The sequence below is a fragment of the Salvia hispanica genome, chromosome 2 (genome assembly GCF_023119035.1).
Source record: "Salvia hispanica cultivar TCC Black 2014 chromosome 2, UniMelb_Shisp_WGS_1.0, whole genome shotgun sequence".
Classification (NCBI taxonomy): Eukaryota; Viridiplantae; Streptophyta; class Magnoliopsida; order Lamiales; family Lamiaceae; genus Salvia; species Salvia hispanica.
In genome coordinates this window covers 25,620,686-25,637,495 of record NC_062966.1, presented here as the reverse complement: position 1 = coordinate 25,637,495, position 16,810 = coordinate 25,620,686, and the positions used below count along the sequence as shown (strand labels likewise).

General features: G+C 35.4%; 1 protein-coding gene and 1 long non-coding RNA gene across 2 annotated transcripts; one reads left to right on the top strand and one right to left on the bottom strand.

The window, feature by feature from the left end:
- Positions 1-8,549: 8,549 nt before the first annotated feature.
- On the top strand, positions 8,550-9,374 carry LOC125204873 (cold and drought-regulated protein CORA-like). The gene is made up of 2 exons (XM_048103630.1): positions 8,550-8,710; positions 8,969-9,374. Exons 1-2 carry the CDS (start codon positions 8,608-8,610, stop codon positions 9,217-9,219), a joined length of 354 nt encoding a protein of 117 aa, XP_047959587.1. The 5' UTR covers positions 8,550-8,607; the 3' UTR covers positions 9,220-9,374.
- Positions 9,375-14,757: 5,383 nt separating this feature from the next.
- LOC125203685 lies at positions 14,758-15,469 on the bottom strand. The gene is made up of 3 exons (XR_007173423.1): positions 15,339-15,469; positions 14,946-15,075; positions 14,758-14,864 (listed from the first exon to the last, which is right to left on the bottom strand). It is a non-coding gene; the product is annotated as an uncharacterized LOC125203685 (long non-coding RNA).
- Between the last annotated feature and the right edge of the window lie 1,341 nt (positions 15,470-16,810).

Below are 16,810 nucleotides of genomic sequence, written 5' to 3'. Positions count from 1 at the left end.
GGCATGGGGCGACGCGCCGGCGAGCAAGGACTCGCGCGCGCCGCCGGCCAAACCCGACAAAACCCTAGCCGGCGCCCGAATCAAATTCGACCATTGCCGACGTCGAAGTGGGAGGCGAGGGGCGACGATCACGCGGCGACGCGCTGGCGAGCATGGGCTCGTGCGCGCCGCCGGTCGAGACCGTGACCCCTAGCCTGAATCCGCTGCGTCGCGCGAAGAAGGGCGCGGTGGCTCGTCCGAGAGCTGCCGAGGCGCCGGAAACCCTAACCCTAACCCTAGAACCCTAATCGCCCAGCCCTAGCAGCGCATGACCGAGAGCAGCCGCCGCTGGTGGTTCGTGCGAGGCCGCCGGAGCAGTGGGAGCTCGACGGAGCTGCGCGGCCTTCGCTGCGTGGCTGGTTGACGCGACGGAGGGAGTCGCGGCGTCTAATCGCCGCTGAGGGGGGAGGAAGCAAGGCGCCGATCGGCGCGATCTGCCGGCGGCGGTCGGGCGGCGAACACGCCGTCTCCGGCGAGCGTCTCCGGGGATGTCTTCAAATCTTCGTCGTGTTGATACGTGCAAACCTCGAATCACAAGATATTGACGAAAGATTATTTTAATGATTATTTAATTGATAAATTAAAAGATATCCCTAGATTTTAGGAATATTTTGATTATTTTCTATATCTATGAATATTTTATATCCTAGATGATATAGATAAGAATAATTTAATAGTTTAATTATAATATATATCTAGAATCTATATAAAAGGATAGATATATATAACATTACATTAAATAATATAAAATTATTTTCTTCCTAATCTTGAACTTGGAAATTATATGAATTTAATTTTTCATGTCTAATTAAGATTATAAATAATGTACTTTATTTTAGATATATCTTATAGTATGACATGAATAAGAATTAAATTCTAGATTAATAATTCCTAAACTAAGATACTAAAGTTAATAAAAGATTTAATTATCCAGTCAATTAAATACCAACAGAATTTAATTAGTCTTAATCTGCCTTAAGGCTAGAGGATAATTAATGAAAAACCATAACACAAATATCTAAGCGATAATTATGAACTAAAAGTTTATATATGGTCTCCATCGGTTGGACTGCCAAAATTTTGTGAAGCTGATTTTCTAATATTATCGCCACCTACAGAGTAGGGACAATAATCCTATGAAAACAGTAAGTTCATAAGGGCGGACTTCTCACATAATAAATAGAATGAACTAGAAAGTGGTTCCCAATATTATCGCCACCTATAGAGTAGGGACAATAATCCTAAGGAACTACGAGTTTCAGGGTTCAATCAGAATTTATGAGATAGCTTGGTTTTGTTATCAACACATGAACATTGTTATGGGAGTGTGTTGTAGAAAAAAAATTCTGTAATGCTAAATCTGATGGTCGTGCTTAGGCAGCATTAGGCGTGTCAACCTCCAGAGGAGGAAGCTATTGATACGTCGGTGTTGTGACCAGTAAAATTGTCAAAATTTTAATGCGTATTAACCTCCAGAGGAGGATACAATTTATTAATTTTGCTGTTGTAAGATTTTGAAAAGTTTTGTGGTTAATCTACTCAATTTCCTTACATAAGTTTATGACAAATAGTAAATTCTTCTGTTTGCAGTGCAATAAAATTCGTCAAGATGTCTTTTAATCCTCTTTCTGCCATTCTCAAAGAAAACAAACTCGAAGGCCAAAATTACATAGAATGGAAACAAAACTTGGATATCGTTCTCACAGCCGAAGAGTACAAGTTTGTGCTCACTACTCCACGCCCAGCTGTGCCGGCAGCTAATGCCGCGCAAGCATTGCGAGATGCGCATAGACGGTGGCATAAGGCGAATGAGATGGCTAAGTGCTATATGTTGGCTTCTATGTCATCAGTACTCAAGCATCAGCATTCTGCCATGGAAACTGCCGCCGAGATTATGACGAATCTCGCAAATCTTTTTGGTACTCAGAATCGAACGGCTAAGTCTCAAGCCTTTCGGAGTATCATGACGAAGTCTATGAAGGAAGGCTCGTCTGTGAGGCAACACGTCCTCGAGATGATGAGCCACCTCAACCAGATTGAGGTTTTGGGAGGGACGATCGATCCCGAGTCCCAGGTTACTATAATCCTTCAAAGTCTTCCCCCTAGCTTCCAACAGTTCAAGCTCAATTTCGAGATGAACAAGCGGAATTACACTTTGGCAGAGCTGCTGACTGAACTTCAGTCGGCGGAGGACCTTATGGTTCAAGCTAAGGTAGCTATGCTGAGTTTGGCGCCTAATTCCTCTGGCTCTAAGCCTAGAAAAGGAAAGAAAAAGGCACCGAACCCAGTGGCAGCTAAGAATGCTAAGGGAAAGAAGAAACAGCGGGGTGACAAGAAGCCTACTGGAAAGTGCTTCAAATGTGGAGAGAAGGGTCATTGGAAGCCAGATTGTCCTAAGAAGGGCAAGGCTACAGGTATGCACCATGCTCTAGTAGTCGAGTCATGTTTGGCTTCGACATCTACTCATACTTGGGTTATTGATACTGGAGCAACTGATCATATATGTTTTGATCCTGACTTAATGCAGGTGACAAGACGGTTACATGATCGTGAGATCGAAGTCCAGCTGGGCGACGCTACGAAAGTGGCGGCCGTTGCAGTGGGAGACGTTTATTTGCGTTTTTCTAGTGATAGATTTTTGATTTTGAAGAATGTTTTGTTGATACCTTCCTTTAGAAGAAATTTAATTTCAGTTTCTAAATTGTCTTTTGATGGATATTCGATTTCTTTTAATGACAATTGCGTTATTAAGAAAGATGGTTCTTATATCTGTCGTGGTATCATGGAAAACAATCTGTACACGATCACTTCTACACAATTTAATCAACGTAAATCAGAACTCAATGCTACATCGAAAATTTCTAAGAAAAGAAGAGAACCTTCAAGTTCAATGAATGAAACGTACTTATGGCACCTTAGACTTGGTCATGCCAACGAAAGAAGAATTCATGCGATGGTTGATCAAGATCTTATCAAAGGTCTTGAGAAGGAACCATTTTCGAAGTGTGAATCCTGTCTCGAAGGCAAGATGACTAAGAGACCATTTAGGTCAAAGGGGAATAGGGCCAAGGAAGTACTTGAGCTCATTCATACTGATGTGTGTGGACCAATGTCAACCGAGGCAAGGGGCGGTTTTCGATATTTCGTCACCTTTATAGATGACTACTCGAAAATCGGATACATCTATTTGATGCGCTACAAGTCTGAAACTTTTGACAAGTTCAAGGAGTTTAAGGCTAAAGTAGAGACGCATCATGGTAAGAGTATCAAATGCCTGCGATCTGATCGCGGAGGCGAATACCTAAGTGCCGAGTTTTTGGACTACTTATCAGTGGCGGGAATTCAATCCCAAACGACTGCGCCGGGCACACCCCAGCAGAATGGCGTAGCTGAAAGAAGGAACAGGACCTTATTAAATATGGTCCGCTCGATGATGAGTTATGCACGGTTACCTATTTCGTTTTGGGGGCATGCTTTGCTTTCAGCAAACTATCTCTTAGACAACTTACCTTCTAAATCAGTTCCTACTACCCCATATGAGTTGTGGAATGGGCGAAAGCCCAATCTAGAACATCTCAGAGTGTGGGGGTGTCCGGCCCATGTATTGGAAAAGGATCCAACTAAGCTGGAATCTAGGACAGAGGTTTGTGTGTTTATAGGATACCCTAGAGGAACGAAAGCTTATGAATTCTATAGTCTCCGAGATCAGAAAGTAATTGTGAGCACTCATGCCACATTCTTAGAGGAAGACTTTGTAATGAATCATAAGTCCAGCAGTGAGATAGCTCTAGAAGAGCTGACTCAAGTCACAACTTCCATTAACCAAGAACAATTACCTAGTGTAACAACAATTCCAGAAATTTCAACTAATACTCCAGATGTTGTAGTGCCGCGTCGCAGTGGGAGGGTCTCTCACGAGCCCGAAAGATACATTGGTTTGGGAGAGTGTATGGATCACTCCTCGGACAACAATGTACTTGATCCCTGGAATCTTGCAGAGGCGCAGACAGATGTCGATCATTGCGAATGGGTGAAAGCAATGGATTCGGAACTACAATCAATGGTAGACAAAGACGTCTACGATTTGTCTGTCCTACCCGAAGGCTGTACTGCCATTGGGAGCAAGTGGATATACAAACGTAAACGTGGACCCGATGGACGAGTTAAAGTCTTCAAGGCAAGATTAGTGGCTAAGGGGTATACCCAAAAGGAAGGCATCGATTACGATGAGACCTTCTCCCCAGTGGCCATGCTCAAATCAATCCGTATACTTTTGTCTATAGCAGCTTACATGGATTGGGAAGTATGGCAGATGGACGTTAAGACTGCGTTTTTAAACGAGAGTCTTGAGGAGACCATCTACATGGAACAACCCGAAGGCTATGTGGTAAAGGGCAAGGAACACATGGTTTGGAAGCTTAAGAAGGCCATTTATGGCCTCAAGCAAGCATCTAGATCATGGAACCAGTGTTTCGATCAAACCGTTCAAAAGTTTGGATTCGAAAAATGCCCTAATGAAAGCTGCGTGTATAAGAAAGTTGAAAATGGAAATGTTGTGTTCTTAGTTCTATATGTAGATGACATTCTTCTAATTGGAAACAATAAAAAGATGTTGTCATCAGTGCGAACTTGGTTGTCCAGCCAGTTCGAGATGAAAGATATGGGTGATGTAGGACACATTCTCGGTATCAAGGTTCTAAGGAACCGTGCAAAGAGAATGTTGTGCTTATCCCAAGAATCTTACATCGACACAGTACTTAGACGCTTTAGCATGCAAGATGCCAAGAAAGGTTTCCTACCTTTTAGACATGGCATCCATTTATCTCAAGAGATGTGTCCTAAGACAACATCTGAGATAGCAGAGATGAGAAGAATACCATATGCCTCGGCAGTTGGTAGTCTCATGTATGCTATGCTTTGTACTAGACCTGATATTTGCTTTGCTGTTGGCATGGTAGCAAGATATCAATCAAATCCCGGCCAAGGACATTGGACTGCCGTAAAGAACATACTCAAGTACCTTAATCGGACTAAGCACTATGTTCTAGTTTACAATGCAGCCGAGCTCTGTCCTTTAGGATATACAGATTCAGATTTTCAAGCTGATGTAGATTCGAGAAAATCAACTTCCGGATATGTGTTTACCTTAGGAGGTGGAGCTGTAATTTGGAAGAGTGTAAAGCAGAAATGCATTGCAGACTCTACCATGGAAGCCGAGTATGTGGCCGCTTCGGAGGCTGCAAAAGAGGCTGTATGGCTTAAGAACTTCCTTCTGGACTTAGGTGTGGTTGCGAATATGCCCAAGAGCATCACCATTTATTATGATAATTCTGGTGCTGTGGAAAATTCGAGGGAACCACGTGCTCATAAGGCGAGCAAGCACATAGAGAGGAAGTATCATATCATTCAAGATATAGTGCAGAGAGGAGACATAAAAGTGGTCAAGATTGAGTCAGAAAACAACCTGGCAGATCCTTTCACAAAGGTATTAGCGGTAAAGCCGTATGAAAGCCATGTTGAAGGAATGAGAGTTTGACTAATTCAAGACCTCAATCCGCTTTCAGTATAAGTGGGAGAATTATTAGACGTTAGCACATTTTGTATACTCGAAAGTGTTTTGAGTATAAGTGGGAGATTGTTAGAGTTTGTATACTAGAAATCACGTTTCGAGTGATTGAATACTGTAAAACTCTTATTTTATTTTCCAATGAATAAAACAGATTATTTTTGTCATAATGTTGTTATGTTTTACATTTAATGGATGTTAATGCATGTTTAAATGTATAAGTTAACTTAACAAAGTCTAAGTCTTTGTTTTAGTAGACCGGTTGTGGGCGTCGTCCACTTTAAGGTAACACGGTCAGTTCTAAACAAAGAAAAAGATAAATTTCACAACCTAGTTGAAATTTGGCTATCCATCGAGAAAGGTTGCAATGTCAGTCCGCATATTTCTAAGCCTTACTGAAATAAGATGACATTGGTGTGGTATAGCACTGAACGGATCTAACAGCAAGACTTGCCCTAATGCTATCTACTGAAAGCCGAGGTTAGCATTGAGCATACGGTATTGATTATGCATTACTTTGACTTATCAAATGGTGCGGGTTTTTCGTAACCCAATGATCCTGATATATTGGGTAGTGGTGATCAATATCTAGCGGTGCTAGGATTGCTATTATATTGAATCGTGCGCGAGCTGAGTCTCGTTTGATAATGTCCTCAAGAGGAGCGCGAAACAAGGTTTTATTATTCGGAACCTAGCTAGTTGGAGTTTGATTACTCTATGAATAATAAATAAGCGTTTCATGCTAAATCCACTCTTGGAATTAATAAGAAGTTAATTAATTAAGTCTATAGCAGATATTAATTATTTAATGGACATTTTTATCTTAAGCGTGGGAAATGAAAGATAAACGGAAACCCAGATTACTTGTAATTTCGAATTTGGATGGGGAGAGTTCAATATTACTTCTGTAGTGGCTGCTCGTAATATTCCAATTATAACTTATATTAAATTGTGGGTTCAATTTAATTAGTAAAAAGTAAATTGGATGAGCCCATATCCAAAACCTTCCATAGATCCCTGTCTGGGCCCAAAAGGAACTTAATATAAATAGGAGAATAAAGGTGACGAAATAACACAATTTTATTTCTCAAAATTTTCGAAAATTTCGAAACTCCCCAGCTGAAGGAGATTTCGAATTCTACTCCTTTTCTCAAAAGGATTTCTTCTGTCTCCTTTATTTAAGTCCTAGTATTCTAGTGAGATCAGCCCACACTGATTGGAGTACAGTTCGGGAACCAGAGAGAAGATTTGTGGTCTAGTATTCAAAGCATCACGTGGAGAAGAAGCTAGCCATCTTCAAGTTATGAGCATGATACATGTGAGAATTACGCGAATAGATTTTGTTTAAATAATCTTCTAAATAGATCCGATTATTATGTGATTTATTGGTGTGATTGATAATTGTTAATTATGATAATCCATGCAAAAACACCCGCTTCCGCTGCCGGTTCCTTCACCTAAAAATTTATCACCTTTCACTTTTACCATTTTTTTAATGGACCCCACATTCCACTAATTCATTTGCACTCACATTTTATTTTAAAACTATATATAAAAGTAGGACCCACATGCCACCAACTTTTTCAACTCAGTTTATATTACATTTCTTAAAACTCGTGCCGAGTCAAATGGTGACGAATTTTGGGAGACGGAGAGAGTATGAGTTTGCATTTTAGCACTAACCGTGGTATATATAGCATGGAACCCTGCAGTACAGATAGTGTCTAGCACATGCCCCCCTAAAGAAACTATAAATTCTCTTCCTTATTCACAGTTGGATCACCATTGAATCAAATTCCTTCATTAAATCGCGCACCCTTAATCACGTAGCATATTCAGTCCACTCTCATACTCATGAACACACATAGTACAAGATGTCAAAGTCAATGTGTTATTTGGCTTTAACTCCTATGTGTGTTTAGTCATTAGTCATTAGTGTTCGTAATGGAGTCTTGTTGGTTGCTTTATTAAACCTTTGGTCACTATCCTCAATAATTTAATTATTTTTCTTTTATATAAAAAAGTACTGTATTTTAATTCGTTGAGGACCACAAACAACAATGGACCCCAAAAGACGATATCTTCAACCCAATGGAATAATAGCAGCTATGAGATGAGGGACTAGGATGAAGATGTAGAGGTCAAGACTACATGCAATATCTTAAAATGGATATGAACACGTGAGATTATTATTATTATTATTATTTTTAATATATTGGCCATAATATTATGAAATTTTTAAAAATTTGAATTTTTTCCACGAATTTTTAATTTAGCAAATAATATTACAAACTTTATCTGAGTTTGTTATTTCCCATCAACGAAAAAATTCCACCTATATTAATGGATTGAAGAACAATTTTGGTGGGTGTACTTCAAGAAAAACCATCCTCAAAGATTGAAAAACTTGAAGCTCTCAAAATTTATTGTCGAGAAATTATGAGAAAAAATTCTGTATCATGATATTATTTGCCGTGATTTTTTCGTCGGTGAGAAATAACAAACTTGGATAAAGTTCGTGATATTATTTGCCAAGTTTAAAGTTCGTGGGAAAAAACCCAACTATTTGAAAGTTTCATGATATTAGGAGCCAATACTTTTTTTTGTTTTGGAAATTAAAAACAATCTTTTATCAAAATAATCTTAATAATGTTTGGGATAGGATTTTGTGTTGGAGCAATAAATTAATGAAAAAATAGAACATTTACAGGTGATCAATTATGTTTTTGCAGGATATCAAATGTATTTTTTAAATCTATATAAAAATTCAATTAAAGAGGAACTAATTTTGTGGCAGGGAATGCTTTGTAAAAGATAATTATAGACTTATGGATTCATTCAAAATGTAGATTGAATTGCTAACTACCAAAGGGCCTACTCATAATTAAGCTACATTATGTGACAAAAACACATGCCCTTGATTTGCCTATAAATACAGAATGAGTAGCACCATCATTCTCATCAAAAACCAAAATCTTATCCTATAATTTTGAGTAGCAAAAATGAGTTCCAAAGTGCTTCTTCTCCTCGGCCTTGTCTTGGCTGTGGCTCTTCTCATCTCTTCAGATGTAGCTTCAGCTAGAGAGCTTGCTTCCGTTAATCCTTGTAAGCCGTTTTTCTTCAATATTTTCCTGTATATATGTAATATGTAGTGTGTGTGTTACAAATTAAAAACTACAAATTCAATAGAGAATATTTTTTTGTAATTAATTTGTAAGTACTCATTTTTTATATAAAAAATAGATGCATGTGTGATATTAACAAAAATGTAAAAAGAATAAAATCATGTACTATAATGTTATTATAACGAGATTATTTTTCGTGGACGCGGAGTATTATACTTTGAGTGTTGATTTAAAACAGCGGAGGAAACCGATGGGCGCGGCGGATACAACCGGGGCGGAGGAGGATACAATGGTGGCGGAGGAGGATACGGTGGCCGTGGAGGAGGATACGGAGGTGGAGGAGGTCACGGAGGCCGTGGAGGTGGATACGGAGGCCGTGGAGGCGGATACAGCGGACGTGGAGGCCACGGAGGGGGGAAGGGCGGAGGAGGCCACGGAGGCAAGCGTGGTGGGCGCGGAGGCCACGGAGGAGACGAAGGTGGCAACTAATGTCCCCATGGAAGCTGAGACTCAAGAATTAAGCCATTGTTAGTGTGTATCTAAAATGCTATGAATAAAATGCAATGGCTGTATTTTATCTCGTGTTGTACACTTCTACTTCTATTATATGATGGCTATTAGTGAATCCATCTTAATTATATCAACCGTTATGTTGGTCATAAAGAAGAAATTAGATAAAAAATAACTAACTTGGGTAGTGAATACTCAATCCTAAATTTTGTTTAATTTAGAAAAAGAAGTTCATTCGCCCATCAACGAGGATAAATATTGTCGTGGACCTTAATTTTATTTGGATAGTGGTTTAATCGTGTAGGGAATCCATGGTGCACACCAAAATTCCATATTAGTATGATATTGTTCGCTTTGGACAAAGCCTTCACGGTTTTGTTCTTGGGGACTCTCCAAAAGGCCTCATACTAATGAAGTTGGGGTAGCTCATTGATATGCTTGCAACTCTTGTTCATTCTCCAATGTGGGATATTGTTTGCCCTCACAAATCGCAAATGTGTACGTCAAACAAAATGATACTCCCTCCATCCGACACTACTTAACACGCTTCTTTTTCACGGTCATTTTAAAAAATAGGAATAGTTAAAGTGGAAAACAAAAGTAAAAGTAAGAAAGAGAATAATGTAGATGGTTATTTTCGGTCTTACTTTACTCTTTGTCCACTTTAACTATTTATTACCTTATTGTTTTTCTAAAATAACTGCGAAAAAGAAGTGTGTCAAGTAGCGTGAGACAGAAAGAGTATAGAAGAATGTTACTCTCTTTGTCCGTCTTTTATAATCTCATTTTAATTAAGTACGAGATTTTAAGAAATTACTCGATCTCCACTTCTTTTGGTACAACATTTAAGAAATTGATATTTAAAAAGTTAAAGTGGAGAAAGTAAGTATAAAAAGAGAGAAGTAGATGAGGGAAAAGAATAAAGCATTTGGAAAAATAAAGTAAGAGAGATAATTTTTTACTTAAAATAGAAATGGTCACTTATGATGGTACATCCCAAACAGAAAAGTGATTTGCTTACTATAGGGCAGAGGGAATATATATTTTAATTTTAGATTGATATTAAAAAAATTTCTAGAAAGATCTCTATATAATGGAATTTCTTATTTTCAATTAATAATATTTCAACTATACTTTTTTCTTGTCTCTCTAATTTTATCAGGTATTAAAATTTACTTTCTCCGTCTCCCATTATTTGTCATTGATTCTTTTTCGATTTTTCTGCCATTACTTGTTACTCATTCCTTTTCGATTTATTCGCCAACACTTGTTATACATACTATTTTTGGTAATGAAACCCACATTCCACTAACTTATTTTACTTACATTTTATTATTATAATACTAATCATTAATATATAAAAGTAGAACATAAATTTCACAAACCTTTTCAACTCATTCTCATTTCATTTGTTAAAATCCGAGCTGGGTCAACTTATGACAATTAATGGCAGATGGGGGAGTATGTTATTTATCATTTTACTCCCCCTTCATAAAATAATGTAAACATTTGTCATTTTTGTCCATCCATGAAATAATATTCACTTTTTCCATTTTTTTATTTTTGATAAGTGGACCTCACTTTCCACTAACTCATTATACTCACATTTTATTATAAAATAATAATAAAAGTGGAATTCATATTTTAGTAATTTTTTCATCCACTTTTCTTTACACTACTATTTTTTAACATTCATATTGAATTAAAATGACACTTTAAAATATTTTTATAGACAGATAATAGTAGTATTTCGTCCGCCCCATAAAAAATATAGGCATATAATATGGCATGAGAATTAAGATAAAATTGGTAAAGTAATTGTACCTAAAGTAGTGTTAGTGGATAGTGAGACTCAAATTATTACAATGTTTTGATAGTGGTATAAATTGTAAATAATTTATAATATATAGGCAATAAATTGTTACTTCTTCTTTCCTTCCATGTTAATAGAAATTCCCTTATTTTATAAACTAAACGAAAATGAAAAATGCATAAGTATCATAAATGAAAGTCAATATTGTACGCAAGACAGGGATAGGAAAGTGGCAACAGTATTTGAATGCCTTTGTCGGATTTCTATGGGCCTTCATAGAATGGCCCGAGTCTATTAAATTCATCGACAAGGACAGTATAAGCAATTAGTCGACTTTTGTATAGTATTTAGTTTCTTTTTGTGCCGACTAGACTTATATACTCGCTCTATATTAAAACAGAAAATGTTTTTTTAATTGTCCTACTAATATTTTTAAAACAAAAATAATACTCCCTCCGTCCCATTAAATATGCAACATTTGGATATCGGCACTGATTTTTATGTAGTGTTGTTTTGTGAGTTAATGAAGAGAGGGTAAAGTAAGAGATATAAAAAAATAGAGATAGAGATGTTTCCATTTTAGGAAACGTTTCATTTTTATTGAATAAATTAAAAAGAAAAACGCTTTATTTCTAATAGAACAGAGGGAATATTATCTCTTCTTTTCTATCTTTCACTTTATTTCTCTTCACTTAAGTTACAAAACCACATTATACAAAATTTCATACCGAAAAACATATGTGAAGATAAAGAGAGTAGTATTAAACAAATTTAATAATAGACAATATAGATTTAATTAGATAACACTTATGTTGAAAAGTCTTCTAAATTTATCTCATGACTGGATATTGGCGCATTGCAACACTTTTATTTAAATCTCATCAGATTAAAACTAAAACTTAGTATTTAAATATTTATCTCTTATTCATAGATTAAATGTATATATTACTTTCCTTATTGATTTCGATAAAGATTTGTAATTAAACAATAACATATTCAAGCCTCATTAGTTCTACCTAATCACTTTATTTCTCCTAAAAATTTTCTTTTATATTTCACATAATTCTCTCAATTACAATTATTTCCTATAAAAAATATATTAAAATATAGATAATTTTACTAGAATTCTTATAAAATCTTATTTACATATGTTCACATATTTTTTTATAATATCAAAAATGACATTTTGATTTTGAGTGGTAACTGATATGAAATGATAATTTCCTAATAAGTTTTAGTTTTGCATTAGGCGACCAGTGTTACCTTAGTGAAACCATATATGTAGAGAAAGATTCAAATGAGAAGCTCATGAAAAAGGAGAATTCTCCATTATGAAGATCAACATAATAAATTTTGTTACCGAATGAATACATAATAAACCACAAATAATTTTCTTGTAAATATGATTTTATCAATCTTTACTTTGACAAACTATTTTGTGCTAAATCTACGATAACCAGTAGTATAATAGTAATATATCTACATGGAATAGATATATTACTAGTGCAGTATGAAGTTTTAATTAACTCAATAACTTCAAAAGTCAATATTACTCTTTACAATTGTAAGAGTATCCACAATGGTGTGAAGATAGTCCGGACGAGGCCTCTCACTCATCCTCGTTTGCGATCGTCCAATCATTGTAGGCGGACAGACGATCCTTCGAATGAGCAAGACGACCGACATTTCGGTCGTGGACGATGTCGAAGATGAGCCCTTGTCCGCCCATTGCAGACCGACGGACGGGGTCAGCCGAGGACGATGCACCCATTTTCTCATTTTTTTCACACTTTATATATACTCCTTCAATCCATTTTTTTAATTAAGTAATGTAGTTTTTTTTTAATTAAGTAATGTAGATGTTTGTTTAAATTCGTTGTGTTTAATATTATCTATTTTGGTATTTTAATAATTGAAAATAAAAATAAAAAACAATAACATTACAAATTAAATGAAAAATGGGTTTTAATTGGCAGGACAGACAATAATCCGAAACCACTGCAGAAGGAAGAGCCGGACTAAGAAATGCTGATATAGCAATCACTAGTACGCCCACTAGGACGGACACTTGTTCGATCATGTGGATGCTCTAAAGAGTAATAATTCCTTTGTTTTTCGAGATCGATTTAATATTAGTAATAGCTTATAGAGTTAATATTAGTAGCCTGTACACGTATTTTAAATTTTGGGGTTCCTCAAATTTTGGGGCCCTAGAAAAATATCTCAGAAAACAATTCGGTACGTGGATACATTGAATCGAATTGGCAATTAAATTGACGTCTCACTTCTCTTAAGGCATTAATATACTTTGTTGCAATTTGCAAAAGTCCACATTTCATACACAGGCCACATGTGCTATGAAACAACCAATTAAACAATGGATTTAAATAAAAATATCTTTTAAAATAAATGTGATAAAGACAAAAAAAAAAATCAAACAATTCTCCCTCCGTCTCTCAAAAATAAAAACTTTTGAAATAACACGGATTTTAATGCAAAATTAGGAAAATAAGAGAGAGAAAGATAAATTTGTTAATGAAATTGGGTCTCACCTCATTATAGTGAACGAAATTTCCTAAAATAGAAAGTTTCTATTTTTAGAGGACGAACCAAAAAGGAAAAAGTTTTTATTTTAAGAAACAAACAAAGTATAAAAAAACCCATACTATATATCATGCAACCCTGCAGTAGACAGTGGCGGATTCAGAAAATTTATATTGGGGGTACGATAAAAAATCACTTTAAAACTTTTCATTTTAAAGATTCTTATATAATAATAATAATAATAATAATAGGGAATTTATTTTAATTTAAACAGAGTTTTTAATATATTTAAATAAAATAAAATGCATATAGTTTCAAATTTATGCATAATTACAAACCATAACTAATGTTTATAATGTACACGTTTTTATTTATTGTGTAGCATATAAATGCGAGTATGAATAATAAATATGGAAATGTAAACAGAATAGAAGAGCCCAAATTAAAACAACATTAAAAATGAAATAGCAAAATTGAAAATGGAACAATAGAAATGCAGCTAGAGAGACTCGAACCTGGGTCTTATGTGTTGATACCTGAGTGCATTACCACTAGGCCACTCACATTTTTGGAGATACTATCGTCCCCCCTTGTGTTTAATTAGATCCGTCACTGGCAGTAGAGATAGTGTCTAGCACATCCACACCCTATAGAAACTATAAGTATAATGCGACATGAAATCCACAAACGTTTCTCTTCCTTATACACAGTTGGATCACCATTGAATCAATTTCCTTGAGTAAATTGCGCACCCTTAATCACGTATCATATTTAGTCCACTCTCATACTCATGACCAGACATACTATAAGATGCCAATGTCAATGCATTGTTTTGCTTTAGCTCTTTTGTGTGTTTTGTGTTTGTTATAGAGCCTTTGGTTGCTCTAGTGAATCTTTGTTCACTGTCCTTAATAGTTTAAGGGTTTTTCTTTCATATAAAAAAATATTTTAATTCTGTCACACCTCAATCCTTACGAGGTATGCAGTTACTATAAATAAATTCAAATTTTAAAACAAATAATCCACACGTCAAAATAAATAAACACACATATTATATAATTTAAAAAACCAACATTTATCAAGTACATATTTCAAAATATTCTAAATCGTAGTGGGACCCTCTCACCACTCTATATATTATACATTTATCTACATGCAAAAATGATGAGGAGGAGAAGGTTGCCAAAAACGCGTCAGCCGCCGACCCTTATAACACGTGGGGTTTGTACGACCCATGTCAATCAAAAACTTCACTGATATCTTATTCCTGAAAAATATTAGTGGTTTATATGAGCCACAACTCAGTGTATATAAACCTTACCTTTAATTCCACATACAAATATTTGACCTTTCCACGAAGGCCCCTCTTTGATTTGACCTTTCCACGTAGGTTCCTCTTTGCTCTTTGTAGTGACCCGTGTGTCTATTATCATTGTATATGACCCGTAGGTCTATTTTCATTTCCATTGATATCAGACCTAGGGCAAGATTGTCACATATTCTCTTTAATCCAATGATGCAAATAATTTTAATGACAGATAAAAATATATCAATTGCACCACTCACATATCCATTGCACCCATCAGATATCCATATCATATTCCACTAAATAATTCCAACATAATATATAAAATATATCCATACTAATTTCACACCATATAATTCAATTACTCATTCAAATTCAACAATTAGCAATCACTCAAATATCACATATAAAATTAAAAGTGTGATTTATACACACCTAAATAAGATAGATAATCAAGTCAAACTCCGGATTCCATCTCCTGATTTACCACCCACGATTGTTTATCTCATCAATCTACTCTTCTCTAACCATTTGTTTTCTGCTCTCACGTTCGTCTCTTTTTTCTCTCTCTCTAATTTCCAAGCTTTTCTCTCTCACTGCACTCTTATATGTGTATGTATATTTGAGCATACTAACGTCGGCTAATTAATCCATTTGTATGTAGTTCAAGAACTCCATCAGGATGCAAGGCATGCATTTATTCTTGGGACTACACGTGCCCTCAAAAATTGGACTTTAGAATACATAAACAAATTATAAATAAAGCTAATTTAAAAAGTCACACTTATCAACTTTCTAAACAATATCATATGCGTGTGGTTTGATAAAATTGTACACGCCATACACTCACCTTTCATTAATTAGATTCATACTTTTCAAGTTGAAGGTAAAATGGAATATTACAAATATGTGTGTAAACAATGTCATAGTAAATAGATATTACTAGAGCAAGTATATAAAGAAATTTAGTTAGACAAATAGTACGTACACACATATATATAAATAGATGCACACGTTATTACACAATTAGACATATGTATGTGGTTTAAATAAATATTATGTGTATGGCTTACTAATTGGAAAAGTACTCGTACATATACGTAAACACCTAACATATAATTCAATTACTTTAATAACTCAATTACATATAATTCTGTGATATACAATTGTTCATAATGAAGGTATATTTCTAGATACACTTATATAATTAACTTAACGTCTCATAATTTACTAAATACCATATATAGCAACTCACTTATATCTCTATAATTCTAATAGTAATATATCATGTAGTAATAAAATATGTAATTATGCAATGTGACGTATGATTTGGGTTACGGATGTCACAAAATTCACTGAGGACCACAGGCAACAATGGACCCCAAAACACGACATCATTCACCCCAATGGCAGCTATGAGGCGAGGGACTAAATGTTGAACTTTAGACCAATTTCAAATTGATTCTTCATATAAATATACACTGAATTATTATTCTAGTGGTAAAGAAAAAAAAACACCTCACTGTGAACTAGGTTGAAGATATAGAGGTCAAGAGTCAAGACTACATGCAATATCCCAAAATGGATATAAACACATGAGATTCGTTTTTTTTTTTTGGGATATTGACTCCTAATATCATGGAACTTTTAAAAAGTTGAATTTTTCCCACGAACTTTTAATTTGACAAATAATATCATGAACATTACCTGAGTTTGTTATTCCCGACCAATGAAATTTTTTGGATATTTTAATGGATAAAGAACAATTTTAGATGGTGTACTTCAAGAAAAACTATCCTCAAAGATTGAAGAACTTGAAGCTCTCAAAGTTGTTATAGAGAAATTACGAAAAAAAAATTATGTATCATGATATTATATGCCGTAATTTGTTCGTCGATGGGAAATAA